The 27,876-nt window shown below is 50.5% G+C and overlaps 1 protein-coding gene and 1 long non-coding RNA gene across 4 annotated transcripts; one reads left to right on the top strand and one right to left on the bottom strand.

The window, feature by feature from the left end:
- Positions 1-7,572: 7,572 nt before the first annotated feature.
- On the bottom strand, positions 7,573-22,215 carry CNIH4 (cornichon family AMPA receptor auxiliary protein 4). Of its 3 annotated transcripts, XM_043567957.1 has the most exons (5): positions 22,061-22,215; positions 18,527-18,595; positions 15,273-15,385; positions 9,966-10,106; positions 7,573-7,769 (listed from the first exon to the last, which is right to left on the bottom strand). In XM_043567957.1, the coding sequence occupies exons 1-5, from the start codon at positions 22,127-22,129 to the stop codon at positions 7,742-7,744; spliced, it is 420 nt and encodes a 139-aa protein (XP_043423892.1). In that variant the 5' UTR covers positions 22,130-22,215; the 3' UTR covers positions 7,573-7,741. The 3 variants fall into 3 exon arrangements, with proteins under 3 accessions (XP_043423892.1, XP_043423894.1, XP_043423893.1); XM_043567959.1 differs by lacking the exons at positions 18,527-18,595; positions 22,061-22,215 and adding an exon at positions 16,691-17,487; XM_043567958.1 differs by lacking the exons at positions 18,527-18,595; positions 22,061-22,215 and adding an exon at positions 15,994-16,637.
- LOC122475853 lies at positions 8,054-26,133 on the top strand. Its single transcript, XR_006295324.1, has 3 exons — positions 8,054-8,551; positions 11,966-11,975; positions 26,123-26,133. It is a non-coding gene; the product is annotated as an uncharacterized LOC122475853 (long non-coding RNA).
- The last annotated feature ends 1,743 nt before the right edge of the window (positions 26,134-27,876 follow it).

Genomic DNA, 27,876 nt, shown 5'->3' with positions numbered 1-27,876 from the left:
TATAATTCAGTGGCAACTTCTCTTTCCCGCAGTACAGTTAAGTCCAGGCACGTTTGCCGCCCCGAAGCCGTTAGGCAATGCACCCCGTCTCCACAGTAGCATCTCTGACGAACTGTGGGCCCAGAAACGCCACGGCTGCTGACAGATTAGGTCCAGCGCGCTCCCCGAGGTCCGCGCCCGGCCGTGGGCTTCGGCCTCCGCTCCTCCCACTTCACCCGGCCGCCCCCACGCGGGAGCCCAGTGCTCCGCGGGTAGCTGAGGACCTCTAAAAAAGCGGAATAAAAGGGAGACACGCGGGCCAGGGAACAGAACTCCACTAAGGCGGAGTAACGATGATGCCGAGGACCCCGCGGTGTCCCGCACACGCGGGTGCCTCGCCGTGCCCGCTCCTGCACCTGCCGCGCGGGGGTCCGTAGGGCAGGCCGGGGGTGGCCCGTAGCTATGACGTGACCAGCTCCGCCAGGGCTCTAGTCTCTGCGTAGGCTCGAGAGCAAGGGGACGGCCCAGCCGGTACAACGTACTAACGTAGAAACTGAAAAGTACCAATACTTTTTGCACATAGATCAAAACTAGAGTGGAGAATTTGGGCTCCAAAAATCAGGTTAGTAGGCTCATTTCCATGTGCTTAAAAATGTTTTTGTTCTTGTTGTTGGTTGCTTAAGGGCTAGGGCAAGTCTAAAATGGAATGCCTTTTGCCTCCAAACAATCGGTTCTCGACAGCACAGTGTTGGATGTGAGGCGGGTGGGGGTGGCGACGGAGAAGTTGGGGGAGGGGGGGCGGGGAGGGGTGACAGCTAGCGTCCCTACCCTCCGCGTTCCCGCTGCTCCTCTAGGTCAGGCAGACATGTTGTGTTTAAACCAGGTAAGTCGCTTAAACAGGAGATTGTGCCGGCGAGCGTCCCCACGGATTGGCCGGTGTTCGTGGGTGGGAGAGCAAACGGGATTACTTAACTTTAAATACAAACTAAGTGATTCGAGTCACCTGCCTAGTTGTGAGGGGGGGAAAAAAAAAAATCCTAACTCCTCGTCAGTATTTTCGTCTGCAATCCCGCTCGTAGAAATGCGATTTTTCCGTTCTTAGGCATGTTCTCCCTCTAGAGTGGCGTTCCGTGACATTAATAGAAAACCCTTCTTCCCCACCCCTCCCCACCTTGAAATTTTCTTTTTTAGGATGTTGTTTCCTGCACACAAGAACTGACCTAGCACTCTGCTCACGGTGGTAAATATATCGTACATCTCTTGAAAGGGAAATATCTGTCAGGTTCTTTCACAGCAGAAGAATGGCAGCTTTTGAATGGGGAGGAAAGAAGACGTTTTTCTTAATATCCTTTTGGTCCCGTCTCTAAAACGTACACGTACCTCGCTTTAATTTTTAACTTCCCGTTTAGACTTCAGCAACTCTCTTTCGGCGTTCCTCTCCAAAAGAGGCCTTGGGTTTTCACAACATCCCCGATTCCATCGAAACTGCTCACTTTAAGAGAAGAGGTGAATTTGCGTTTCTTTACACTTAGACACTTTCTAAAAACAGGGTGAACTTCATTGCAGTCCTCAGTGCTGTTGAGCTGTTGTCGCAGTAGCTGCCCTCTAGTTGCAGAAACGAAACCTATCAAAGCCCGCCCCCTGTCTACTTAGCCCAGGTAGGCTGGATTGAATGAAACTACTAGTGTAAAAACGTGTGCGTGTTGTGTGTCTGTGTGCAAGAGAGCGTACCGAACTCCTAAAAAGCCCTGGAAACAGCTCTCTGGGCTCTTCGTGTCAATTTTAGGAAGTCTCGTGCACACGTGAGGTGCCCTCTCTGAACTCAAGGTCTGGTTAATACTGGTATATTTTTATAAGACTCAGATGTGTCCCCACGCTTCAACATTTGCGTTGTCGGGGTCAATGTGCTAAAACGGAGTCGTAACATTTTTAGGCACGGGTGGAAAAAATGTCACTGGCTCCTTGGAAAACGTGTGTGTGTGGCGAGGGGAACAGATCCACAAAAGCATGTGTGTACTTTAACAAACCAAGCTGTAGAGATCAGGGAAAGAACTTAAGTGTTGATCTCAAGATACCTAAATTGTCAAGATTTACATGGCATTGTGGTGGAACTAGTTAACGCTTAGAGCTTTCGGTATGTAATAACTATCGCTATGGACTGATTCAGTGTTTCAAAGGATTGTGTTCTTAAATTGGGGGGAGTTCTGGTTTTTTGTTTCTGGTTTTTTTTTTTTTTTTTAACTGCCTCTCAGATTATATTTAGTAGTTTAAATTTCTTGGCTTTATTATTTCATTAAAGCATAAAAAACTTCAGGTCTCCGGTATTTATTTTCACGTGTTCTACTAATTATTTACAAAACATTCTTTGTTAACTTTTATTTTATAAATGTGTAGTATATTAAGCGTCTTTAAAATTTTGTTCAATTGAAACTACATTAACTTTGATTTGCTTTACTGGGATTTTTTTTTTTTAATACACCTTTTCCATGTCAGTGCGTAGCACTTACCCAATTGTTTGTATTCCCTCTCAATCCAATAAACAGAATGAATAAGAAATTGTTGCTGTGTTAAATCTCCTCTAATATCCACTCATCTGAATGCTTACATAGTATGACTTTTAACCTAAAACAATGGATTTGCTGAATTTGACTTTCCTCTGTTTCCCTGGAGGTTGTTTTTAATGTTTACTTTTGAGAGAGCGCAAGCGGGGGAGGGGCGGGGAGTGGGGCGACCGAATCCAAAGCAAGCTCTGCGCTGATGTGGGGCTTGAACTCACGAACCACGGACGAGACCGTGACCTGACCTGGACCGAAGTTGCTGAAGTTGGACACTCGACCGACTGAGCCACCCAGGCGTCCCTGGGACGTCTTTTGTAAAGCGCAATTGTGTAATCATGGAGGGATTAGTTTAGAAAAAAATTTAAGGGAAAGTTGCATTTTAAAGGAATCACAGGCCTGCTCCATTTTGTTCAAAGATGTCACTGCATCTGAAATTCTGCGTTAGGCGTTGGATATGTTGATTAGTGGAGAAAATATGCTTCCAGTTTGAGATTAAAATTTATTTCCTGGGGCACCTGGGTGGCTCAGTCGGTTGAGAGTCTGACTTCGGCTCAGGCCACGATCTCGTGGTTCGTGGGTTCGAGCCTCACGTCGGGCTCTGTGCCGACAGCTCGGAGCCTGGAGCTGCTTCGGCTTCTGTGTCTCTCTCTCTCTCTCTTACCCTCCCCGCTCCTGCTGTGTCTCTTTTTCAAAAATAAACATTTTTTAAAAATTGAAAAATGTATTTCCTGATGAATAATTCTATAGTTCTTATTTGGAGAATTTAAACATTTCCATGGAGAAAGCATTCAGTGTGTGCAAACCCACCGCACAGTTGTGCTTACAGAGAAAGGGAAAGAGCTGTAAGGTGCTTCCGGCCAGCGGCAGCATCCTGCACAGAAGGACGTTCACCTGTGACAGGCCAGCACCAGGCAGGCAGCTCATGGGGGACTGGTGGCCGCCAGAGCCGGGCGAGGGGGATCTATGTGTTTTCTTTAAGTAAGGTGCTCCTTCGCGGATTTGGAAACTCCAACTGTTCATTTACACGTCAGTTCTTGTGTCAGAGCCCGGTATCCAGCATGGAGAATTTTCCAGCCTTCACGAATCTAAGTGTGGAAGTTGTATTTTTTTTTTTTTAAGTGTATTTATTTTGAAAGAGAGCACGCATGAGTGGAGGAGCGGCAGCGAGAGAGGGGGAGAGAGAATCCCAAGCAGACTCTGCACCATCACCACAGAGCCTGACACGGGGCTCAAACCCACAAACCGTGAGATCATGACCTGAGCCTAAGTCAAGAGTCCCGACCGAGCCCCCCAGGCACCCTGTCTTCTGGCTCCTAAAGCTACAGTTTGCAAAGGAAAACAGGCTTTAAGTGAAGGTGCCCGAGCCTTTCTCAGGCAGGCAGGTGTGTTTCGGTGAGCTTTGTCCCTATTCGTGGGCTTGCATGCAAAGAACGTTCCAGCGAGCCTCAGTCTCCTTATCCACAGAGACCTCCCCCCTCCCTGAGCAAGTATGCCTGCTTTCACTTCTGTCCCTGCTCTCCCTCCTGGCACACATGCGGGGCCTCGGGACGTCCGTCAGGTGCCAGGCGTGCTCAGCGTGCGTGTTACGTAGTCCCTGTGAGCGAGAGAGTCCCTTTGTGCCGGTTATCTAGCCCGGCCTCACGAGGCGAACGTGACTGAGGGGTAGCGGGTCTGGGGTTCAAATCCCCCTGTGATTCCACAGTCTGCTCTTCTAAACCCGGGACCATGTAAGCGGTTCAGCTTCCAGACTGCGAGTCCCATTTGGGAACACGTTTGTTCAGCTGGCGCTCCATGCTGGTGCAGAGCCCGCGCTTGTGATCTTGGCAGTGAGGCCAGGAAGCAGGAGCCCGAGCGGGGAGGGGATGGACAGGGACCAGCCGCGGCACCACGCATCTGTCTGGCCGAGGAGGGAGGTCCCCACGCGGTGGGCACTCACTTCGGCCGCCGTCCAGCTGCTTCCCGTGCTTTTCTTTCGTTCTCCGGTGGCTTCACGGGGCACGGACTCCAGTGCCTGGTTTACAGACGAGACAAACAGGCTCAAACGAGCCGGTCTGCAGGCGTGGGGCCTCTGAGCTGGGTGCCTCTGAGCACACGTGCTTAAGCACCGCCAGGAACAAACTCCCTTGGTCCGTAGGTAGCCACTTACCTTGGACTCAAAACCGTTCAAACTTGGCAAAGGTCGGCGAAGATTGGAAGGGCCCGCCGGTTCTGGCTGACTGCGCAGCTCAGAGAAGAAAATGACAGTCTCGAAAGTCTATCAAGAGACTTCTCTCCACATAAGTGGTCCATAAAACAGACGCGGGAAGTTTCACAGAGGAGAGCCCCCACAGTAAGTCTGCGCATCTTCAGAGTGCCTAAATTTATAGCGTAGTGGTTAAAATCATGGGTTCTGGAATCTTCAGACCTGACTCTAAATCCGATCACTGGACGTGTGGCGATTTACACAAGTTACTTCGTGCCCCCTGACCTGCAGGCGCAGCTAACGGTGTTGGGCGCTCGGCTCCGTAACACAGGGCGTGTGCGGAGTCGCTCGGCAAACTGTGCTTGAAGACGGGCTGAAAAGTCAGCACAGACGATGCAGTCAGCAAAATCCGGAAGATGGAGCTTCTGCACAACACACGACCTGAGCTGACCTGACCTGGGTCAGACGACCCAGCTTCTTCCAACAGATTGCCGGAAAACCAGAGGGAACCTAGCGGAGGAGGAGACATTAACTGGAGGAGATGTGTAAACCTGGTTTGGATCCATGCGAGCGTGAACAAACCAACGGAAACGCTTGTGAGCCAATGGGGGACACGTGAGCACCAACCAGATACTTCGGACCAAGAGATCGCATTTATGTAGGATATCGGTACCGTGGTCGTGTGTCTTCAGGACCCTTATCCTACAGAGATGTGGCCAAAATAGCACAGATGTAATGATGTCTCATATTCAAAACCATCTGACTTCAGAACAGTAGGGGGAGGGAGCAGATTACGCATAAAACAAGAATACCCATGACCAATTACCGTCGCTGATACAATACAGAATTACCAAATACCATTAACCAGTCCCTTCTCTGTCTTCAAAAGTCAGTATGTTCCCGTGCGGCCACACGAATCCTGACGGGGAGGATGGATGGACAGCCGGACACGTCCCTTTTAATGGGCCCGCCGAGCACGGCGCTCCCCCCACGTGCATCCAGTCTGCGAAATAAACGTGGGATCAGCTGTCAAGGGAGATCCGTTCCTCCTCCGCCTCAACTCTGCCACACTGTCACTGACAGATTATCGATTTCAGTGAACGTGGAGGGGCTCACCGGGGAGCCAAGGTCAGGTCCCGCCAGGGCCCTCGGGGAGTGGGACCTGGAGTAGTTGTCAAAGTGACCCTCCTGGGAAAGGTGCCGGGGAAGCAGCCTTTGTCAAGGAATTGAAAGAGCAGCTGACTCAGAACCGAGTTACCTCTGAGACCCCCGCAGTCTGGACGGGACAGCCGCAGTCCCCGCTGCCCTTCAGCTTTGGGTGACCCTCATCTGGGAATTCAGATCAGTCAGGGCCAACCAAAGAGAATGCAGATTTAATTAAAAACAAGTTGATTGCTTGCCACCTTCAGAGTTTTCACAGAAATTATAGCCAAAAACCCCAAGGCTTTGCCCCGGAAGCCAGAACGGCCTAGCTGAATGAGCATCACCTCGCCAGAATGTGTCCGTCTGTTTGCCACGCGGCAAACTCTTGGTCCAAAGTACACGTGGCCGGTGGTGGGTGCCTAGGCGGTACCCACAGGGCTTCAGACCCCTCCTCCAGCTCGTTGCCAGTTCCTGCACAACCAGGACAGCGTTACTCACGTTTGGGGACGGTCACACCCGGCCCGGCACACTCCGCCACCCCGGCTTCGGGTTTCACGGCCTCCAATCCGGCCTCGAACCCAGTGGGGCTGGGTGGCACCGCTCCATCGGGCCTTCCTGCTGGAAGAGCACCTGGAGAGCGAGGACGCACAGGGGTGCACGTGTGTTCTCTCCCCAGGGGCCCCAGCTACATCCGGTCTGGCTTCCTCGGCAATCAGCGGGGGCCCCGGGTCTCGCCTTCGCCAACGGACGGGGAAGGAGTGGCCTCGGCCAACCTCGGGGCTCCGAGGTCACCTCTAGCAGCAGCGACGTGGGTCCCCTCCAGGGAACACAGGACACGGACCCGAGCACGTCGCCCAGCTTTGAGAGCCGGTGCTTGCCCCTCGCCGTCACCTGGGGAAGACCCCCCTAAAAATACACGCCCACACTGGTCACCGCCGGCCCCGCCGCACGCAAGCCACACAAGACGGGCGGCTGTGCAGTTGTAACCACGGCGAGCGTGTCAGGAGGAAGGGCGCACGGGCTCCCGCCTGGCTCCGAAGGCTTGTGGGAGAAAGGAAACCACTCTGGCCACAGCCCCCAGCACCTGCCAGCTTCCCAGGGTGTCCCGTCGTCTCTGGGCTCTGAGGGCCCGTGCTCTCCCGCAGCTTCACCGCTTTCAGAGCTCGAGGGGACGCCGGGATCGGCTAGAACACGAAAGCAAGACCCGGCTGGAGCCAGTGCGGCTGAATGGGTTTGAGGCGGAGTTTGGAGGCCATGGCTTTAAATGAAAATGCTTGATAATATTTTGCTTTTTTGATTTATTTTCCTTTCTAGAAGCGGGAATTACACTGTACCTGGGCAAATGGCTTATAAGGTTTCACAGATTCTTGCAAAGAAATACGTTTTTGAAATGTCACTTTCTGTTAACGTTCTTGTGAGAAAACTCAGCCAACAGTCCCACAAACCTTTAAACCATACTGAACGTAGCGAAGCTGCCTCGACAGAGGCCAAAGGGCAACACTTTCCTCCTCTGCCTGGGTGGCCAGCGGCGCTCTGCACTCTGCCTTTTCTGCTGTCCACAGGCTTCCCTGTGTTTCTGCAGCGGGCAAGGCTGGGGCGGCCGTGCCGTCACTACGTGCAAACGCCAGTCCTCGACATACAGACGATGAAAACCACACGTTGGGGTTCAGGCTGACGTGGAGAACCAGAAATCTACAAAAACTCAATTCGTGTTTTTTAAATACTTTATATGGTAAAAATACAGCAAAAATATTTTATTTTGTTCAAAGAGGAAAAAATATACTGCTATGGTCACGGTTCTCAGGATGATCCACGTGGTCTCTGGCTCCCCGACGACGCACGGTGGTGTGGGCCGGCTCCGGACGCGGCGCCCGCAGCCTCAGTCGTTTATCAGAGCCAAGATCATACTGCGGGGAGAAGAGATCGGTGTTACCGACGTCTCCTCAGCGGCGTTCCTGCACAGCCCGGCCAGGCCACGCCGCCGTCTGAGGCTCAGCAAGGAACAGACCATCGTTTACACATAAAAGAAAGAATGTCCAGGGGCCCCTGGGGAGCTCAGTCAGCTGAGCTTCTGACTCTTGATTTCAGCTCAGGTCGTGAGATCGAGCCCCGAGTGGGGCTCTGTGCCGACAGCGCGAGCCTGCTTAGGATTCTCTCTCTCCCTCTCTTCCCCTCCCCTGCCCGTGCTTGCTCTCTAAATAAACTTTAAAAAAATGTGTAATTAGGGCCTCTCCAAGCCTTAATTTTTTTCACTTAGAAAAAAATAAATAACTGGGGTGGGGGTGGGAGTACAACCTGAAACCAACGTTGGGCTACAGTTTGGAGCAAACACAGAAAACCAAACAAGACTTTAATTCTCTGCACATGCAAACTGCAGCCCGGCAGTGCACCGGGCAGGACCCTCGCTTCCACGCGGGATTCCGGGCTGTTCCTGGGCGCCGCCCGCGCAGCCTGACGGCGTCTGACACTCAGCGGTCGCTCAGTAAACACTCCGCTAAAACCGCCACGGTTGACAGCAGCAACGAAACTACCATCACTTTCTTTCCCTGCTTAGATGACCAGACTTCACAGAAACCCCCTTACACGTTACTAATGCAGTGATTCGTTGCCCAAATCTAACCAAACCAAGGGCAGCCCACGTGCAGCACAGATTCACGGGAGCGGCTAATCCCCGTGAAAGATTCTGAGAGTTTACCGCCAGTCAGCACAAACCTACATGCTTTACATGCATTATCTCATTTAGTCCGGGTCATAATCCAACGAGGCAGGCATTAGATACCGTCCCATTTTCAAAGAAACTGAGGCAGAGAGAGGTTAAGAAGCAGCCCTGGGTCACACGGTAAGCGGTCGCCCCCAGACCGCACGAGCCCAGCACCCAAGCGGAACACCAAGAGCATCGACCCCATCACTATCTGCAGAATACAGGCATTTCTCCCTTTCATTCTGTGTAAGAAACACGGACGGAGGGGAGTGTCCGCCACGCGGCAGGCGATTCCAGACAGAACCCGCGTGAAATCCCCGCGTTAGAACCTGACAAGGGGCGCCTGGGGGACTCAGTCGGTTGAGCGTCTGACTTCGGCTCAGGTCACGATTTCATGGTTGATGAGCTCGAGCCCCACGTCGGGCTCTGTGCTGTCGGCCTCCGTCCCCCCTCTCTGCCCCTCCCTTGCTCACACGCTGGCTCTCTCTCAAAACTAAGTAAACATTAAAAATAAATTATTAAAGGGGTGCCTGGGTGGCTCAGTCTATTCAGCATCTGGGTCTTAATTTTGGCTCATGTCATGATCTCCTGGTTCACGGGTTCGAGCCCCACGTCGGGCTCTGTGCCGGCAGCACGGAGCCTGCTGGGGATGCTCTCTACCCCTCCCCTGCTCGCACTCAGTCTCTCAAAATGAACTTAAAGAAAAAACCTGCCATCTCTATGCAGTTTCTAAATATCGGAACCTTCTGAGTGACAAAAATTTAGGCCAACACAAGTTGTTTCTAACAGTCCTCATGGCTGTGTGAAAAATTAAAATTTACCTGGGAAGAAAAATAGGAATGATCTCGTTAAGCCTGCATAAAAAAGGTTAAGGCTGACTTCTAGTCTCCTAAAGGTTTAATCGAATCATACACACAATTTTTTTCTCTTCTTTGCTCGACTCCTTGGCCTGGCGACAGATAAGGGAAAAGGTGGCATGTTTCTCCCTATAACACAATTTAAGGTTCAGACAGGACCGCACGAGGCTTCCCGCGTCTGGGGGCCAGTCCTTGCTGGTACCCGTCACTCCCCATCCACTAGGACTGGAAGGCAGACGCGGTTTTACGGGGACGGGCTGCCTGGCACGTGGCGAGGCAGCGCACACCTACGTCCTCACCACATCCCCCGGAGACCCGAGGCGGCCGGTCCCTGGGAGCCAGGGACAGCCTCCACAGCCACGGAGCAACTAACATCCCGAGTACCTACGGCAGGTCACACAGATCGCTGATCCGATGACACACAAGTCTAGGCCCGGAGAATTCCACAGGGCCCCCCAAGGCTCCGCAGCGTTGCCGCAGAACCCACAGCCCCCCACCGCGAGCAGGCGTCCGTGCAGGGCAACGCCAGGGGGCCGTGAACTCACCTGTAAAGATACATGAAGAAACAGAGCAAGTGGAAACCAAGCTTGATCATGGCTTCCTTCATGTGCGACTTCAGCTGACCCCGATTGTGGATCTCTGTCGGGTCGAACACTCCCATGTTACCACTCGGCACCATAATGAACCTGATGCACACGCGATAAAAGGAAATCCAATCATCAGCACAAACATTCAAAGTAAGTAGCCAACAACAACCAGCCTTTAAAAGTGACCAATCACAGGGGCGCCTGGGTGGCTCACTCGGTTAAGCTTCAGCTCAGGCCGTGATCTCGCAGTTCATGAGTTCAAGCCCCACGTCAGGCCCTGTGCTGACAGCTCAGAGCCCGGAGCCTGCTTTGAATTCTGTGTCTCCCTCTCTCTCCCTGCCTCTCCCCTGCTCGTGCGCGCTCGCTCTCTCTCTCGCGCTCTCTCAAAAACATAAAAAAAATAAAAGTGACCAATCACAGCAACCTAAAATTCAGACCAGACACGGACGGACGGAGTATGATGATGTCATTGGCCACCACGTGGTTTTCCTCTGAAAGATACAACGCTTGTTAATTTCTGCCCTCCAAACAAATCTGGTAACACTCTAGAGAAGGGTATTTTATGCTTTGAGACCCTTTTACCCACCTGTAGAAAACTTCTAAACCGGTCATACCTACAGCCGTTTTCCAGCAGACACGGCGAAGGGGACTCCAAAACCAAACCAATTTTATCAAGTTCTTAGAAACTTGTTTATCTAGAAAGTTCTGAGACAATTCATACAGTTTGTCCCACGCACCTTTACGGGGAGGAGTAGTCTCAGTTACTCCCATGCCACAAAGGAGGGAGGCTCCTGATCCGAGGATGACACGCCTCCGTCCGCACGGTCTGTGAATGGTGCCGGTTTGCAGACCCAATTTAGAGGAGACAGAAGGGAAATGACCTAGAGTAAGTGCTACCCCGATAAAAGAAAACCCCTCTTCAGTTCAGACAGTAAACAGTTCAGACACGGCACGTAACGTCTAACTTTACGAACTGTTAAAAATGCAGGCCGAGTGCACGGTATTATTAAGCGATCATATCCCGACAAGTCAGAAATGCCCTCTGCGGAGCGGTGGAGGCGCGGCAGTTGTGGGGACGGGAGCAAGGGCCACAGGCCAAAGCAAGGGAGGGCACCGCGAGCCCGCTCTGCGTTCCGACGCCAGACCAGTTCAACCCAATGTTCCCAGACTCGGGAGGGACTCCCAACTTTTTAAAAAAGTCTGAAGGCCCTGGTTTAACACGCCGGGGAAGCCCTCAGGCTTTCCCACTTCCTTCCCATCACTGCGCGTGCACCAGGTGCTCCCCCACACGACCCCCTTTACAGCCGAGGAGCCGGCTTACTCGGGGAGCGTCCACCCGCTTCAACACCCCTCGGGACTACATGTACAAGGACGTGCCCTGACCTCGCACGTGCCGGTCCCTTCCTACCACGCGCAGTTCTCACATGGACGTCCGTGAGATGCAAATGCCCCCGAGTTCCACAAACTTAACCACCCTCCCCCCCACTCCCCCAATCCTGCCGCCCCTGAGTAACCGAGAGCTGAGCGACTCCACTCCGTCTCAGAGCCCTCTCCCGCAGGTCCCGACTGCCCCGGCCCTCATCTGTCACCGACAGGCGGTCAGACTCCTTCTCCGTCCGCCCTCCCCTCCGAGTCCCGCTCACACGGGGGTGTCCTCTGCACGTCCGCGTCACAGCCCTGCCCCGGCCCTCCGGTCCCACCCCTGCCTCCTGGCTCTTCCCCACCAGCCGGTCCTTACCACCCGACGTTCCCAGGAAATCTTCCCAAAGATCACTTCCTTCATCAGCTTAGCTGCTCAAAAGCATACAGAGCGAACAAGATGCACAAATGGCTACGAAGCACATTCGAAGGTACCCAGGTCGTTAGTCACCAGAGAAATGGGGTCAGAACCACAGCGAAACACCACCCCCAATAGGATGGCTCAAACGAAAAGTCACAGGGGCGCAGGGTGGGCTCAGTCGGAAGGGCGTGCGATTCATGATCTGGTGGTCACGACCGCGGGGGTAGATGCTACTTAAATTAAAAAAAAGAAAGACACACAACAAGAGGTGTTGGCGAGGATGTGGAGAAACAGGAACCCGCACACACAGCTGATGGGAACGCAAAATGGTGTGGCTGCTTTTGAACCCCAGGCAGCTCCTCAAAAAGTTCAATGCAAAGTTACCACATGAGCCAGCAAATCCACTCCTAGGAAAAGAAAGCGTGTGTCCGCACAAAAACACGCACACGAATGTTCACAGGGCAGTTGTTCTAACAGCCGCAAAGTACAAGCAACGGAAATGCCCATCCGCTGCATAAACAAAATGCAGGCTGTCCACACAGTGGAACAGGACTCGGCAACTAAAGGGAATTGAACACGGTACCCGCCACACGGATGAGCCTGGAAAACGTGCTGAGTGACAAAACCAGTCACAAAAGAGCACATATTGATCTCTCCTGTCTGACAGGTCTGCACAGAATAGGTTATCTTATGAGAGACAGAAGGTAAACTGATTGCTCAGGGCCAGGGGAGGGGAGGGGAGGGGAGGAGAGGGGAGGGGAGGGAAGGAGAAGGGAGGGGAGGGGAGGGGAGGGGAGGAGAGGGGAGGAGAGGGAAGGGAACGGAGAGGCAAGGGGGAGGAAAGTGGAGGGTAGAGGAGAGGGGGAGAGGAGAAGAGGGAAGGGGGAGGGGAAGGGTAGTGGAGGGGAGGAGAGACTGCTAATGGGTATAGAGCTTCCTTCTGGGGTGAGGAGCATGTTCTAGAACAGACTGGTGCCGGCTGCTTACACGTATGAACATACTAGACAGATCCTGAACAGAGAACACGCAGTGGGTGAACGTCCTGCCACCAGCGTGCGTGCTGATACACGGGCTCCGTGGGCCAGTGCGCGCGGTTCTGGGTGGCGTGTCCTGACCGCATCAGCAGCTGTTCCGGCTCCCTCGTCCGCGCCTGCAGCCTGCCTGCCGGCCCTTACGCCTGGTGCGTCTGCCTCCAGCCCCCCAGCGCTCCCTTGTCCGCACACCCTGGAGAAGTCCTCCCCCCTCCCGTCTGTCAGACCTTCCCGAGTGTAGGCTCTGCGCAGACACCCCTCCTGGGAGGGTCCCAGCGCGAGGCCTCCCCGCCACCCGTCGGGTGCCCCAGCCAGCCTCGTACTGAAGCCAGCTGCCTATTTTGTCACTCAGCGTTTGCCTCTTGGCCTGCGGGCAGAGCCCGTCTCACACAGGTCTGCGCCCCCAAAAGCAGGAAGTGCAGATGTCTGCAAAGAGGAAAGGGTCCGTCTGTTGACTCTTTTTTTTTTAAACCTTTTTAAGTAGCAGGTAAATTTGGGAACAGCCAGCCAATCTGTCACTGGGGGAATAAATTATCAGGGCAATAAACCCACGTGATCTTTGTGATGACGGGAAACAGAATCTATGGAACTTTCCTGTCCCCCCAGTAAACCCGCTAGAACCTTCCACCATACTTGGTACCACGCACGAAGAGGCCGCACGGAGCCAGCCTCCCTTCCTCTGGCACTCTCTGCTGTCACAGACGAATGACGGTGCGGGCTCGGGGAGTCACTGAGATACAGTCTCAGGATTCCCGCTCTCCCTCCCAAATTCCTGTTCCTGATCACAGGGATACTGAGCCACGCTCAAAGTCTGCGTGGGACGGCACCTTGCCAACTGGGGCAGGGGCCCGTGCTCTGGCTGAGCTCAGGTCAGGGGGCTGGTCTCCGGGATGACCATGCAAGGACACTGAGAAACTTAAAAAGTAATGGCTTCCCTCTGGAAAAGGGGTCCAGAGATTTAAAATCCCTTCCGTGGCTCAGGTCCTAGTCTCACGATCTTTTTAAATTCATCCCCCAAATCTGCTCACTTCCTCCTCCTCCCACCCTCCCTTATTCTTTTCTTCTTTTTTTTAGGTCTTATTTATTTAAGTAATCTCTATACCCAACACAGGTCGAACTAAGGACCTTAAGAGTCACATGCGCTTCTGAGCTGGCGGTACCCCATCCTTCTGATTCTAACTACGCTTTATTTTTCATATTTATTTATTTACTGTTTTTTAATGTTTATTTTTGAGAGAGAGAGAGAGAGACAGAATGTGAGCAGGAGAGGAGCAGAGAGAGACAGGAGACACAGAATCCAAAGCAGGCTCCAGGCTCCAAGCTGTCAGGACAGAGCCCAGTGTGGGGCTCGAACCCATAAACCTCGAGATCATGACCTGAGCTGAAGTCAGACGCCCAACCCACTGAGCCACCCAAGCGCCCCTCTAACTGCACTTTAAAATCACATTTATGGGACTCCTGGCTGCCTCTATCAGAAAAGCACGTGACTCATGATCTCGAGGTCCTGAGTTCGAGCCTCACATTGGGTATGGAGATTACTAAAAATAAGTAAACTTTTACAAAATTAATAAACTTCAAAAAATAAAAATAAAAACTCACATGTAAAAATGTGATGAATGATTACACCTCAAAAAACTAGATGAAAATAAAACCAAAACCTAAAAATTTAGCAGAGCAGCAAGGCACAATAAAAGCAATCCCATCCCCCCACAGACCTTCACAAGAAAATGCATCCCGTATAACTGCCCCACTACAATAACAGCACATCCAGTGTGTGTCCACTGAGCGGGGCCTGAAACACCTCCCGAATGCGTTAAGTTAGAGTTCTGATGTGATCTACTCTGCAGGCTTTAAAGTGAAATCCTCGGGGCGCCTGAGCAGCTCAGCTGAGCGCGTCTGACTCTTGATTTCAGCTCAGGTCCTGATCTCACAGTTGGTGAGATCGAGCCCCATGTGGGGCTCTGCACTGACAGAGTGGAGCCTGCTTGGTATTCTCTCCCTCCCTCTCTCTCTCTCTCCCTCTCTCTCTGTCAAAATAAATAAACTTAAAACAAAATTAGAGTACAAAGATAAATTAAAACCTAAAGTGAAATTCTCTCTGAAGCATTCCCAGTATATTCTAATTAAAATCTATAATATAAGTAACAAGAATCTTATATTCTTAGACTATTAACCATTCTTATGGAAAACACACACGTCCTGAGACATCGCAACTGAACAAGTTGTTAAAATTTATGCGTGTAAATTCGTGTTCTGACTCTAAGACTGGACGATGCAAACTGCTATTGCCAAAGTAAACAGGAATTTATGCTGACTCCACATGGCATTCGGCTGTCAGTTATTTCATGACCGGCACGTATTTTATTGCAGAAAAAAAGCATTAACACATTTTTTAAAATTTTCCTTGAAATGCCAGGACACGAAGCATCGGTAAACAAACTAAACTATACTCACCGATATATATTCCAAGTGGCCACGGGCAGGTTGAGAAGGAAGATGAACCAGTGCAATGAGATGAGCATTAACACGGTGACGACGGTGTGGCCGGTCAGCTCGGGAATGACCCACTGCAAGGGAAGAACACGGCGTCACATCGCCCTGCTGTGTTCTTCCTGGACGTCCGTGTTATCTGAAGCTAAGTCAGTGGATACGCAGCGTTTACAAGCTAGTGTTCCAAGATTTATTTTTAGACTCGGATGACCCAGATGTGCATACGCTGCCAACGCTCACGCCGTGCAAACACGTCACACACAGCTTAAACATAATGCACTTAAATTGCAATTAAGTTTTATCCTCAGCAAAGGTTCAGATTCATTCATTAAGCGGGTATGAGTGACAACTGGGGAAAAAACGGAGCATCATTTCCCTGCTATTCCGAGGTCTGTGCCAAAGCCCCTCACTCTAAGCAGGGTGGTTTATACCCAAATGTACACTGCCTTGCAAATCAGAATATCAATCTTAAACATTCTCCAATCTCCCGAACCATGAGGGAAATCCTTTCTCTCTCTCTCTCTCTCTCTCTCTCTCTCTCTCTCTCACACACACACACACACACACACACACACACACACGTACTTTAACAGCTCACAGTAACAGCGAGGAGCTGACCGCATATGACAACGGACCCGGATCCAGGAATCCCAGCCTACTGGCCCCACGGCGCCCGGGCCCTTACCTACGCGTGCTGCCAACCACGGAGTACTCTACTGCTCATGCGCCAACAGCTGTGGCAGCAGGCCCTCCTTCCGCCAGTAATCCTCCTCCCCTGCAAATAGAGACTTTCCTTTCCGTGGAAGTTAACAGTAACAGGCAGACACAAACCGCCTCTTGCAGAAAGGAGAAAGGCAAAACTCAGAGAGGTTAAGTAATTTGCCCAAGGTCGCAAAGCTACTTAGTTGGCAGAATAAAATAGTCTAAGTCCAAACACTCTGGGCCCAGGTCTCTCGCATTTCCATTTTAGATACTTTATTTTTGGAAACAAAGAAGGGATTTGCTAGGCCTTAAACCTAACTGGCAGTCCACAAACTTTCAAAGACACAAAATAGAGTTTCTGAAGCGTAACCAATCGAGCACAACGCTTACAAGGGTAAGCTGCCGAAGTCAAACAAACCTGGAGCTGGATCCCTGCTCTCCCCTACTGATGGGCTCCGCAGGCTCAGGAAAGGTCGCTCGCTGCCCCTCTCGGAGCCACGACTGTCGCATCTGTAAACCGTGGCTGAGGATGCCCGCACCCGCACCTCGCCCCTCAGGACGCCGCTGCCCGGAAGGACACCAGGCGTGGCCCCCGCAGAGCTGGAAACGCTTTTACTGCTCCGGCCGGCCGCACCCTCGGCCCCCGGCCCCCAGCGCAGCTTCCAAACTGGCTTTCTTACCTTGGGCGGCAGTCACTTTGTTTTACAGCCACAAACGAGAGGCAAGAGTCTTAGGAAGCCACACTTCGCTTTCCTCTGCTTGCCTTCCTTCCTTTCAGCCAAGCCCTGTGTTTTCGTGGTCGTCCCTCCTGAGCGAGGTGTCCTCCCCCTAACTTGCTCTCTGAATACCTGCCCTGGGCAGGGGCCCGGAAAGTCCTCCCGTGGAGTAGCTGAACGGCACGCGACAGAACACGTGCGAACAGCGCCCTCTCGGGTGCCCCAGCAAGAGTCCAGGGGGACGCCGATGACCCCGCGGTGAGGCGGCCTGTCTACACGTCGGCCCACGGCCCGGCGCCTCCGTGAGTCTGTGAGTGCCTCGCCCTAAGCACGGATAGACGGCCGTGTACCAGGAATTGAGGAAGCCCCCCCCCCCCCCCGAGGGGAAAACAAAGGGAAAGGAGCTTGGAGGAAGCAGATATAATGCAGGAAGCAGAAGGCAATTTCAAAACTACTCTAATCGAGACTCTCAGAGAGCCAGGACACTCACACCTGAGCAAGGGAACAAGGTCTCAGAAATGCAAACCTTGCCGTAAATGGCGTGTCCGTAGGAAATCAGAAGATGAAGCAGAAGGAATCTTAAGACCGAAAGGCAGAAAAAAACCCAAAGGGACAAAACTGTTAAAAAAGTACGGGCAGAGAATCCAGCAGATGAATTATCCAGCGCGTGAAAGCTGGTGAAAGAGAAGAGAGAAAAAGAGGGGAGGGGCGCCCGGGGGGCTCAGTCCATTGGGCGCCGGACTCTTGATTTCGGCTCAGGTCATGATCTGACAGCTTGTGAGATTGGAACCCCGTGTCGGGCTCTGTGCTGAGCACGGACCTGCCTGGGATTCTCTCTCTCCCTGCCCCTCCCCCATGTGCACATGCACAGGCTCTTTCCCTCAAAATAAATAATCATTTAAAAAAAAAAATACAACCCAGCTGGTAAAATAAATAACCATTCTCCTAAAGATGAGAAGGCTGAAAGTAATATAATGCTGATTACGCCTCGATTTTTTTTAAGTCTTGCAGTTTGGCAGATAAATACACACAAAATCTTTTATTTCGAAGACTAGGTCTATCACTGTATGAAACCACATTCTGGAAAATTCAAAATAAAGAAAAAAAGAAGAGGAGGAATATAGTTTGCCAGAAATTTTAATTGTCCGAATGTCACATTTTCCCCTCATGGACCAGAGAAATAGAAGCAGATGCAGAAGAGAAAAAAACACACGGGAATGACTTCCGGGTGAAGCCAAGAGCACCTCGAAGGATTTACTGAGCTGTGACGTGAACTTTTATCCAGAAAGTCTTCTGTCTGCTCAGCTCGTAAAATGAATCAGGACTAACTGGTTTCCCTACATCCAGACAAACCCTGCGGTTCAGAGCATCCTTGCCAACGTAGAGTTCTGACCATGAACTAAAGTTAAAATGGTCTCGAGACAAATAAACTAATTTATTCCATTTCTCAGCAAACCACGAAAAGAAGGGCATCTTTTATGCAACAAAACAGACCGGGCTTTTTAGTCACGAGCAGGGAGGACGGGTTTCGACACAGAAGACACAAACGATTATCCTCATAACAAGCCTTTTCGTCCTAAAGTACCTACGGACACAGGGACAAGGTAGAAGCCAAGCAAAGCAACAAATTTCAAGTGGGGTCTCCCAGTACAGTTTCACGATCTAAAATATTGCAGAAACACAGCAGCTCTACAAACATTCCAACGAGTAGGAAACAACATGCACTTCAAAACCAAATATACATATGTTGGTTATCTATAATAACCTCAAACACAAAAAACGAGAAAGGAAATGTCTTACCTTGTTTAATTTGGAGCAACATGATCTAGCATTAATGTAATCACATTCTAAATCGGACAATGTAATTATCTGAGGATCAAGATAAGGAATTACAAGACTTTTTTTTTTTTTAACTTTTTGTTTCATTTATTGTTTTTGAGAGAGAGCGCGCGCACGTGAGAGCGTCAGCAGGGGAGGGGCAGAGACAGAGAGGGAGACACAGACTCCTTAGCAGGCTCCAGGCTCCAAGCTGTCAGCACAGAGCCTGATGTGGGGCTCGACCTCGTGAACCGTGAGATCATGACCTGAGCCACGCCGGTGCCCCTACAAGACTTTTTTCTTTGTTATAGCTAAGTGTTTTTAAGTTTCGGAAAAAAACCCAACTGTAGTGCAGAATTAGATTTGCCTTGAAAAAAATGTTAGTTATTTCCTTAAAGTTCACTCATTAGACAACTCAATTTTCTCATTTATGTTCCTTCAACAAATTATTTTCACAAAAGAATCTTAGTATGCTCAGTTCTCAAGTGACCCATACCAGAACATCCAATCTGAGTTCCTCAAAAGTGAAAATGACCATAAGAATCGGAAAATAAGACCTACAAAAACAACTTAAATGTGAAAAACCTGAATAGAAAAATAGTGTTTATTTAAGACAGACCCACAAAATGTCTTCGAAGACTCAAGATGTGCGAAAAGGAAACAGGACACAAACTATCGATACAGTGGGGTCAATGGTGAGCAGTGGTTATGGCTCCTCATAGAGGATTTGTTTTCCTAGTATTTTTCTCTCTTTCCCAAACTTTGCACAGTAAGCACACATTCTAGTAGAATTAAGCAAAAAACGAATTTTAGCAGAAAATATAAACTCACAAAAATGTGAGGACAGACACAGAAGGAAACAGCCTCAACTGAATGATACAAGGCCTGAAAACTACTGTCAAATAAATTCTCCACCCCCCACCCCCTGCCCCCCAATAGCTGGGACAAAGCAGAAAGGAAAACAGCAAAATGCTGAAGATCACTGTCAGCAGGCGACAGAAACACGGGGTTTATTACGCTACGCTCTCTACTGTAATGTTTGGAAATGTCCCATAACACAAGTGAAAGTAAGTGTTCTCACCCAAATTCTAAACATTTCTGTACGGATATTCCCCTGTCACCTCAACACGATAAAAGTCAAACTCGTCACCGTCTTCACAAATTGTTCCACGTCCACACGGGTTTCGTTTCTGTCGCCGACACAAGCATCACTTGTCCAGGCTCAAACCCCGGGGGGTCATCGCTGCCTTCGTGTTCACACCCCACAAGCAGCCTTCACCGGCCTGCTGTGCCCAAGAATCCTGCCTTCCACCGGCCCACGGTTCGAACCCTATTTCAAACCCACACAGGCCCATTCCCCAATGGTTTCTTACCTTCCAGTCTTTCCTCTTTCCAACCCACTCTACAGACTCATCTTCCTAACACACCATTTGTTAATGTCAAGAACATTCCATGGCTCCCTACTGCCTCGAGGATAGAAGTGAAAGCTCAAGTTGTCCCCACCTTCACAGGCAAAGCTTTCAAAGTCTGATCTAATCCAGCCTTTCCAAACTTGACCTTCTCCAGCCAAAATCAACCGTGTGCTCCAGATGCTCTATGCCTTGACCCCATCACCCAGGAATGCCATAAACATGCCTGTCTCTGCACCTTTGCTCTTGTCTGATTCTGAACACCCACCCCTCCCCTTCGGCACAGGCTTTCTTCGGGGTTCGAAGTCCAGGAAACTCCCATCCCTACAGAACTTCTACCCTGACCATTTCTACCTCCAGAAGGAAGCTCAGGCAACTATCCAAAATGCCAGTAACGTGCTGAATCCCAGCGAAACACACCCTACACGCACCCTAATGTCTACCTAACACTTTCCTTTGCACACAATTTGCTATAAGCCAAGGCTATTTTAAATCGAGCCTAGCTTTCCAAACATCAAAACCAGAAACCCAGGTTTTATTTCTCTGTTAAGTCCCAGTTCTTTATGTCATAAGAGGGACATAGGTCACCAAAGTTGAGGCCAGTAATTCTGCTTTTTCAGTCATTTCACCAAGCCTAATAAAACTGAAGGTTCTTGGGTGCCTGGCTGGCTCAGTCGGCGGAGCCTGCGACTCTCGATCCCGGGGTCATGAATTTGAGCCCCCTGTTGGGTGTAGAGATTACTTAAAAATAAAATCTTGAGGGGTGCTGGGGTGGCTCAGTCCATTAAGCACCTGACTTCGGCTCAGTTTGTGTGTTCGAGCCTCGCGCCAGGCTCTGTGCTGACAGCTAGAGACTGGAGCCTGTTTTGGATTCTGTGTCTCCCTCTCCCTGCGCCACCCCCCCGCCCCCCGCCCCACTTATGCTGTCTGAATAAACATTAAAAAAAAATTTTTTTTTAATAAAAAATAAAAATCTTCAAAGCAAAAACAAAACAATCTGAAGTTCTCGTTAGAATTCATCTGTTAAAGAAAAATATGCAGCTGAACTGGGCTGGGGTGGGGCAGAGCCCAGTGGCCACGGGGCGGGCACCGTGCTGGGTGCCGAACGTGTGTTCTCACTACACACACACACACACACACACACACACACACACACGCCCCTTCCTGGGAAGTAAACACTTCCCACTTCACCCAGAACAGACTGAGCCAGGTGCAACACTGCGCACGGCGAGCCTCTCGCTGAGCACTGGGGTCCTCTCCCTGCAGATCAGGCTGCCTGTCCCTAACAAAGTTCGAGGTCACACCGAAAACCCACGCCACGCCTATCCCCAAGCCAGGGTGCTCTGGAGAAAAGAAAGTTTGATTCGCTCAGAAAGCAACCCGAGGGGGCTTCCGACTCTCGATGGTGGCTCAGGCCACGATCTCACGGGCTGTGTGGGGTGGAGGCCCCGTAGGGCTCTGCGCTGACAGCAAGGAGCCCGCTTGGGGTCCTCTCGCTCCCTCTCTGCCCCTCCCCCCGCTCGCTCTCTCAAGAAATAAACATTAAAACAAAAAGCAAAAGGAAGACATGACAAAGGAAGCAGCTCCCGTGATCCCCGAGGAAGGACAAGGGGCAGCCTGGCGCGGATTCTTCCCCGCTGTTTAAGGACCTCTGACTGGCCCGGGGCTGGACGCTCCCTGCGGGCGGGTGCGGGTCCCACATCCACGCAGGGGCCCCGAAAACCGCGTGACGACAGCACACGACCACAAAGTGCGGGCGCGGCCGGGCACCGACGCCAAGGCGGCCGCCGCAGGGGCCCCGCAAGCCCGGTCCGCACGACGCCCGCTTGCCGCCACGGCCCCCGCAGGGCTCCGCGGCGACCCGAGGGGACGCCCGCCGGCCCGCGCGCCCCCGGCAAGGGTGGGTGGGGAGGGGAAGGGCTCAGCGGCAGCGGCGAGGGGGACGGCGGGGCGGGGGGGTGCGCGAGCGGCAGCGGGGCCGGCCTCCCGCCCGGCTCCGCGCTCGGGGCCCGGGCCCCCCACTCCCGCGCACCTGCCCGGCCCCGCCTCAGCCCCGTCCCTCGGGCGCCGGGCCCGGCCGGCCTCCGCCCGCCTCAGCCAAGGATACGAAGTACACCGAGAGGAAGATGAGCGCGCAACAGTCGAGGAGAGAGAAGACGAACACCACCGCCTCCATCCTCCCCGGCCGCCGCTCCTTCCGTCAAACCGGCCCCGGCGCCCGGCGCGCCCGCCCGCCCCTGATAGGCCCTCGCCGGGGCCGCTGGGGCGCGTAGTCCCGGCGCCGCGGCATGCCGGGACTTGTAGTCCGCCGCCGCCGTCCCGACGCAGGCCGGGAAGTGGAGTTCGCGAGCCCCGACGTGGACGCGAGGCGAGGGCGGGGTTCCACCTTCATCCTGACCGGTCCGGAAACGGTGATCAGAAGTAATCAGCGAGCACTCACAGAACGCTTGCGTCCCCCGGGCACCCGACTTGGCCACGGGAAGGGGTTCTCCTCGCAAAGCGCAAGTCCGACAGCGACAACCCCGCTGGAGACTCGCCCTCCTGATGCCGCGTTGTCGGCGGGCCTCACCGTTCCCTGCCTCAGCTGTTGCAGCGCCCACTCGCTCCGCTGCAGACGTTAGGATTTTTGAAGACGCAGTGTGTCGTCTTGCTCACTTAAGCAAGTATTCACGCACCCGCCCCCGGGGACTGCAGGCCGAGACCTGCTCTGACCCCAGGCACAAAAACCAGCCAGGCAGGCCGGGAGTCACAGGGAAGAGGCCATTTATTTCAAAGGCAAAATCCATCAAACTCACACATCTGTTCAACCAATACTTTATTTTTATTTCATTTTCATTTTTAAGTAGGGTGCACACGCAACCTGGGGCTTAAACTCACGATCTTGGGATCAAGAGTCACAAGCCCAAGCAACTCCCAGCCAGGTATCCCCCCACCAGTATTTTCTGGTGCCAGCTAACATGTGCCAGCTCCTGGGCCCTACGGATACACGAAGAATGACGGGGAAGGTCCTTAAGTTCCGGTAGCTTCCATTACAATGGGGGAGACCGAGGGCAACAACAAAAATCTATTACTGACAGGCAGTTGTAAGTAACTGGAAGAAGACAGGGAGGTGAAACGTTGCAGACTGAACAAAGCCAGGCTGACCAGCTAACATCTAAGTTGAACTCTGAACAAAAGCGTGTTTCAGAAGATGGGAATCAGGATTGCAAAGGCCCCACCGCTCATAGAAACTTGACGTCTTTAAGGAACAGGAAAAAAGGACCATGTGGCCGTACTACAATGAACAAGGGGGTAGAATTTTGACCTGCCATCAGAGGTGGCATGGAAAGGTCACACAGGCCTTGTGGACCCACCCCCCCACCCCCCACACACAAGTTTCACCTTTATTCTCATATGATGATAAACCACAGGACAGTGTTAAGTATAAAAGTACCTTGGTCTGATTTACATTCTAAAAACATCCTTCCACGGGTGCCTGGGTGGCTCAGTTGGTTGAGCATCCGACTTCAGCTCAGGTCATGATCTCACGGTCTGTGGGTTCAAATCGTGCGTCGGGCTCTGTGCTGACAGCTCGGAGCCTGCAGCCTGCTTCAGATTCTGTGCCTCCCTCTCTCTCTGCCCCAACCCACTCACATTCTGTCTCTGTCTCTCTCAAAAATAAAGAAACATCAAAAAAAAATTTTTTTAATAAAACATTTAAAAAATTAATAAAAACATCCTTCTGTGTGGTGCGCTATAGGTATGGAAGGGGTCAGGTTTGTCTGCAAGGAAACCACATAGGAGAGGATGAATAAGGGAACCCATGTGACCGCAAACCGACAGGATTTCCTGCGCGGAGCATAAATCCACAAGATCACCAACGATTCATAGGTTAATGCCAGACAGGGAACAGATGATAGACCAGCTAGGACTATACTCCCCCCACACCTTGCACACACCACTGTCAGAGCGTTCATCACATCAACTGCTCCACGTGCCCAGCCAGCCATGCCCTAGATTACACTGAAAGTAACAGATGTTATTAGTTTTCATACACCCCCGTAGCTTCCATCCTGTAAATAGCTGGTGTTTAGTAAATGTTTGCTAAATGAATGACCTATACAGACTCTAAGGAGAAATTTCATTAAAATTATTCCAGATTTTATTAAAAACATAAACCTAATCTTACATTCCTCTCAAGTTGGAGCAGAAAACAACAGGCTATCCCATATTCTTTATGTGCTGTTTAATTCTGAGTAAAAAAAAAAAAAAAAAAAATCTGGGACCAGAATCAAGAGTGAGAGTTGCAAGTTCTGATCAAGACAGTCTGTGCCTCATTCTACTTGAAAATTCAAAACATGGTTGCAATGGCAAAATTTGAGAGAACAATGTTGATCAGGATTCAAAAACAGTGTGTATGTGTGCGACATAGAGAGAGAAAGAGAGAGAGAGAAACAGAGAGATCAAGACTTTGGGTTTAAAATATAGCTTGGGGCACCTGGGTGGCTCAGTCGATCTCAGGTCATGATTTCAGGGTTCATGGGTCCAAGCCTCCCATCGGGTTCTGCACGGATAGTGCCAAGCCTGCTTGGGATTCTCTCTCTCAACCTCTCTCTCTGTCCCTCCCCTGCTCCTGCTCTCTTTCTCGCTCGAAATAAACTTAAAAAAACTTTTTTAAATAAAACATGGGTTATGCTTTTAAAAGTACAAATTGAGGGGCCCCTGGGTGGCTTAATCGATTAAGCGTCTGACCTTTGATTTCAGCTCAGGTCACGATAACACAGTTCGAGCCCTGTGTCGGGCTCCACACCATCAGCCTGCTTGGGATTCTCTCTCTCTCTCTCTCTCTCTCTCTCTCTCTCTGTTCCTCTCCTGCTTGAGCACTCATGCTCTGTCTCTTACAAAATAAGTAAGTAACCTTAAAAAAAGTTAAAAGGATAAACTGAACTGTTAAAGTTTCCAGTCTGGCTTGTAAGGAGCTAGCAAATTACCCCTAGGTCCTAACAAATAAAAAGCCAAATAAACTGAAAAATCAACATTTCTTTTTTTTTTTTTAATTTTTTTTTTCAATGTTTATTTTATTTTTGGGACAGAGAGAGACAGAGCATGAACGGGGGAGGGGCAGACAGAGAGGGAGACACAGAATCTGAAACAGGCTCCAGGCTCTGAGCCATCAGCCCAGAGCCTGACGCGGGGCTCAAACTCACGGACCACGAGATCGTGACCTGGCTGAAGTCGGACGCTTAACCGACTGCGCCACCCAGGAGCCCCAAAAATCAACATTTCTTACATCTATCAGAGGAGTGAGGTCACTGCTTCAAATACACGAGAGAGAGACAGGCTGTCGCGATCATGACTTGTCGGGGCAGAAATTTCCACTGGGGCAGGAAACCCTCAACAGTGACACAAAGTCGGAGGCTCAGTGGGACGAGGCTGAATAGAAAACTCGAGCAGCCACACTAGTGTGAATCTTACATCCTGGAGTTCTCTCAGGTTTTCCTAGTGAAGACTGAAGAAAAATCTTCCAACAGGGGAAGGCAAAAGTGGCCATTTGTAAATGCCAGAGCAGGATCATATTATTTAAACGCAGACATGGAGTCATCATAAATATGTATTGCAAACTCTAGGGCAACCACACACACACACACACAAAAGTGATATTGATATGCTAAGAAAGAAGAGAAAAAGGAATCATATAAAATGCTCTATTAAAATCCCAAACGGGGGCGCCTGGGTGGCGCAGTCGGTTAAGCGTCCGACCTCAGCCAGGTCACGATCTCGCGGTCCGTGAGTTCAAGCCCCGCATCGGGCTCTGGGCTGATGGCTCAGAGCCTGGAGCCTGTTTCCGATTCTGTGTCTCCCTCTCTCTCTGCCCCTCCCCCGTTCATGCTCTGTCTCTCTCTGTCCCAAAAATAAATTAAAAAACGTTGAAAAAAAAATAAAAATTTAAAAAAATAAAATAAAATAAAAAAATAAAATCCCAAACGGCAGAAAAGGAATAGAAGACAAAAACGCCAAGGCAATGAATAGAAAACAGTAACAAATAGTGGTAGATGTGAATACACCTGTACCAATAATCACTCTAAATGTTAATGGTCTAAGTGTACAAATTATGTGACAGAGATTATCACAGCGGATCAAAAAACAAGACCCAACTACATGCTGTCCAGAAGAGACTTTAAATATAAAGACACGTATGAATTAAATGTAAAGGGATGGTTGCTGTGAGAGTAAAACTTGAATGTTCTCGCCAGAACAACAAAATGGTAATTACATGAGGCAAAGGAAGTATTCATTAAGCTTACTTACATGCAGCGAATAATTATGCCGTACACCTTCAACTTAGGCACTGTTATACGCAATTAGATCTCAATAAAGCTGGAGGGAAAAAAAAGTAAAGGGGTGCAGAAAGAGATCCCATGCTAACGCTAATCAAAAGAAGGTGGGATAGGGGCACCTGGGGGGCTCAGTCGGCTAGGCATGTGACTCTCAATTTCAGCTCGGGTCATCATCTCACCGTTTTTGAGTTCGAGCTCAGCACAGGGCTCCATGCTGACAGTGCAGCGTCTGCTCGGGATTCTCGGTCTCTTCTTCACTCTCTGCCCTTCCCCTGCTGGCACACTCTCTCTCAAAATAAACATTAAAAATAGAAAGTAGGAGAAGTTATATTAATTTCAGAGGAAGCACACTTCAAAGTGAGAGAGATTATCAGGGATAGGAGGAGCACTGCATAATGATAAAAGGCCAAGCCTCCGAGAAGACACAACGATCCTTAATGTGCATGCGCCTAACAGAGCGTCAAAATATGTGAGGCAGTAATTGGCAGAACTACAAGGAGAAATAAATGAATCCGCCATTACACTTGGCGACCTCAACAACTCTGTGACAGAAATGGACACACACAGCAGATGGAAAACCAGTAAGGACACAGCTGAACTCAACAACACCATCAATCATCGCTTCTCGGCCTTTTGGCTGAGATCAAGTGCAGCAACACCATCAATCAACAGGATGTAATTCACATCTATGGATGAATCAATGGATGACTCCACCCAACAGAATACATACTCTTCTCAACCTGAATGGATTCCTCACTTGCTGGGTGAAGATTCCACATAAAAGATACATGGATATAAATCTTTGACACCTAGCCTGTCTGGGGTTAGCTTTGTTCTAGTCCTATCTTGATCGATAGTTTGAATTAGTGTAGAATTGCAGATTGGAAATTTTCTGGAATAATTTTTGCAGCATTGCTCCCTTGTCTTCTAGCTTGTTATTAGTGCCTAAGTTGAAATGTTGGTGCGTTCTAAAGTTCCTGATCCTACGGATGTATTCTGTCCGTTCTTCCGGGAAGACTTAGGACCTTCCCTTTTCCGTGACGTTCTGAAGTGTCACGACGACACGTCTTCTTCACTGTGTTAGGCACTCAGTGGACTTGTGGATGTGAAGCACATGCCTTCCAGTTCTCATACGTTTTCAGGGTTGCTAAGGTTTTGTAAAACTTCTGTTTTGTACCTTGTTGCTTCATAAAACAACTTTTATTAATACACTGGGACTTCCTAGACACAGGACGGTTCCTCTATTTCCATCCCTGTGTATTTTGTTTTACTTTCTGTGGGAATTCCTCAACTCTACCTGACAAACCTTCTGATGAAGCTTATTTACTGTTTTCTCTTTAATTTATAAGAGATCCTTTTTGTCTTGTTTTTTTTTTTATACTATCCTCTTCTTGTTTCAGTGATACAGTATCTTCTCATTTCCCTGAGGATATAAATTTTGGTGTATCGGACATATTCTGCTCAGAGCATTACCTCTGTTACCTCTAATTTCTGTTTCCACTAATTTGTTTTGGTCTGTGTTTCAATGTTGGAGATTAACTTTAATCCTTGATGGTCTGTCTGTTCATATGTTAAATTTAACAATGCAAGCAAGGGGCACCTGGGC

The sequence above is a fragment of the Prionailurus bengalensis genome, chromosome E4 (assembly GCF_016509475.1).
Source record: "Prionailurus bengalensis isolate Pbe53 chromosome E4, Fcat_Pben_1.1_paternal_pri, whole genome shotgun sequence".
Lineage (NCBI taxonomy): Eukaryota > Metazoa > Chordata > Mammalia > Carnivora > Felidae > Prionailurus > Prionailurus bengalensis.
This window is presented reverse-complemented; position numbering and strand designations above follow the sequence as displayed.

Excerpts from the sequence above, each read along its gene's own strand:
- CNIH4 (XM_043567957.1), bottom strand. The coding sequence starts at position 22,129 with ATGGAGGCGGTGGTGTTCGTCTTCTCTCTCCTCGACTGTTGCGCGCTC. Across the intron at positions 18,596-22,060 it reads TCTTCCTCTCGGTGTACTTC|ATAATTACATTGTCCGATTT; the intron begins GTATCCTTGGCT and ends CTTGATCCTCAG. Across the intron at positions 15,386-18,526 it reads GTTGCTCCAAATTAAACAAG|TGGGTCATTCCCGAGCTGAC; the intron begins GTAAGACATTTC and ends CTTCCCTTGCAG.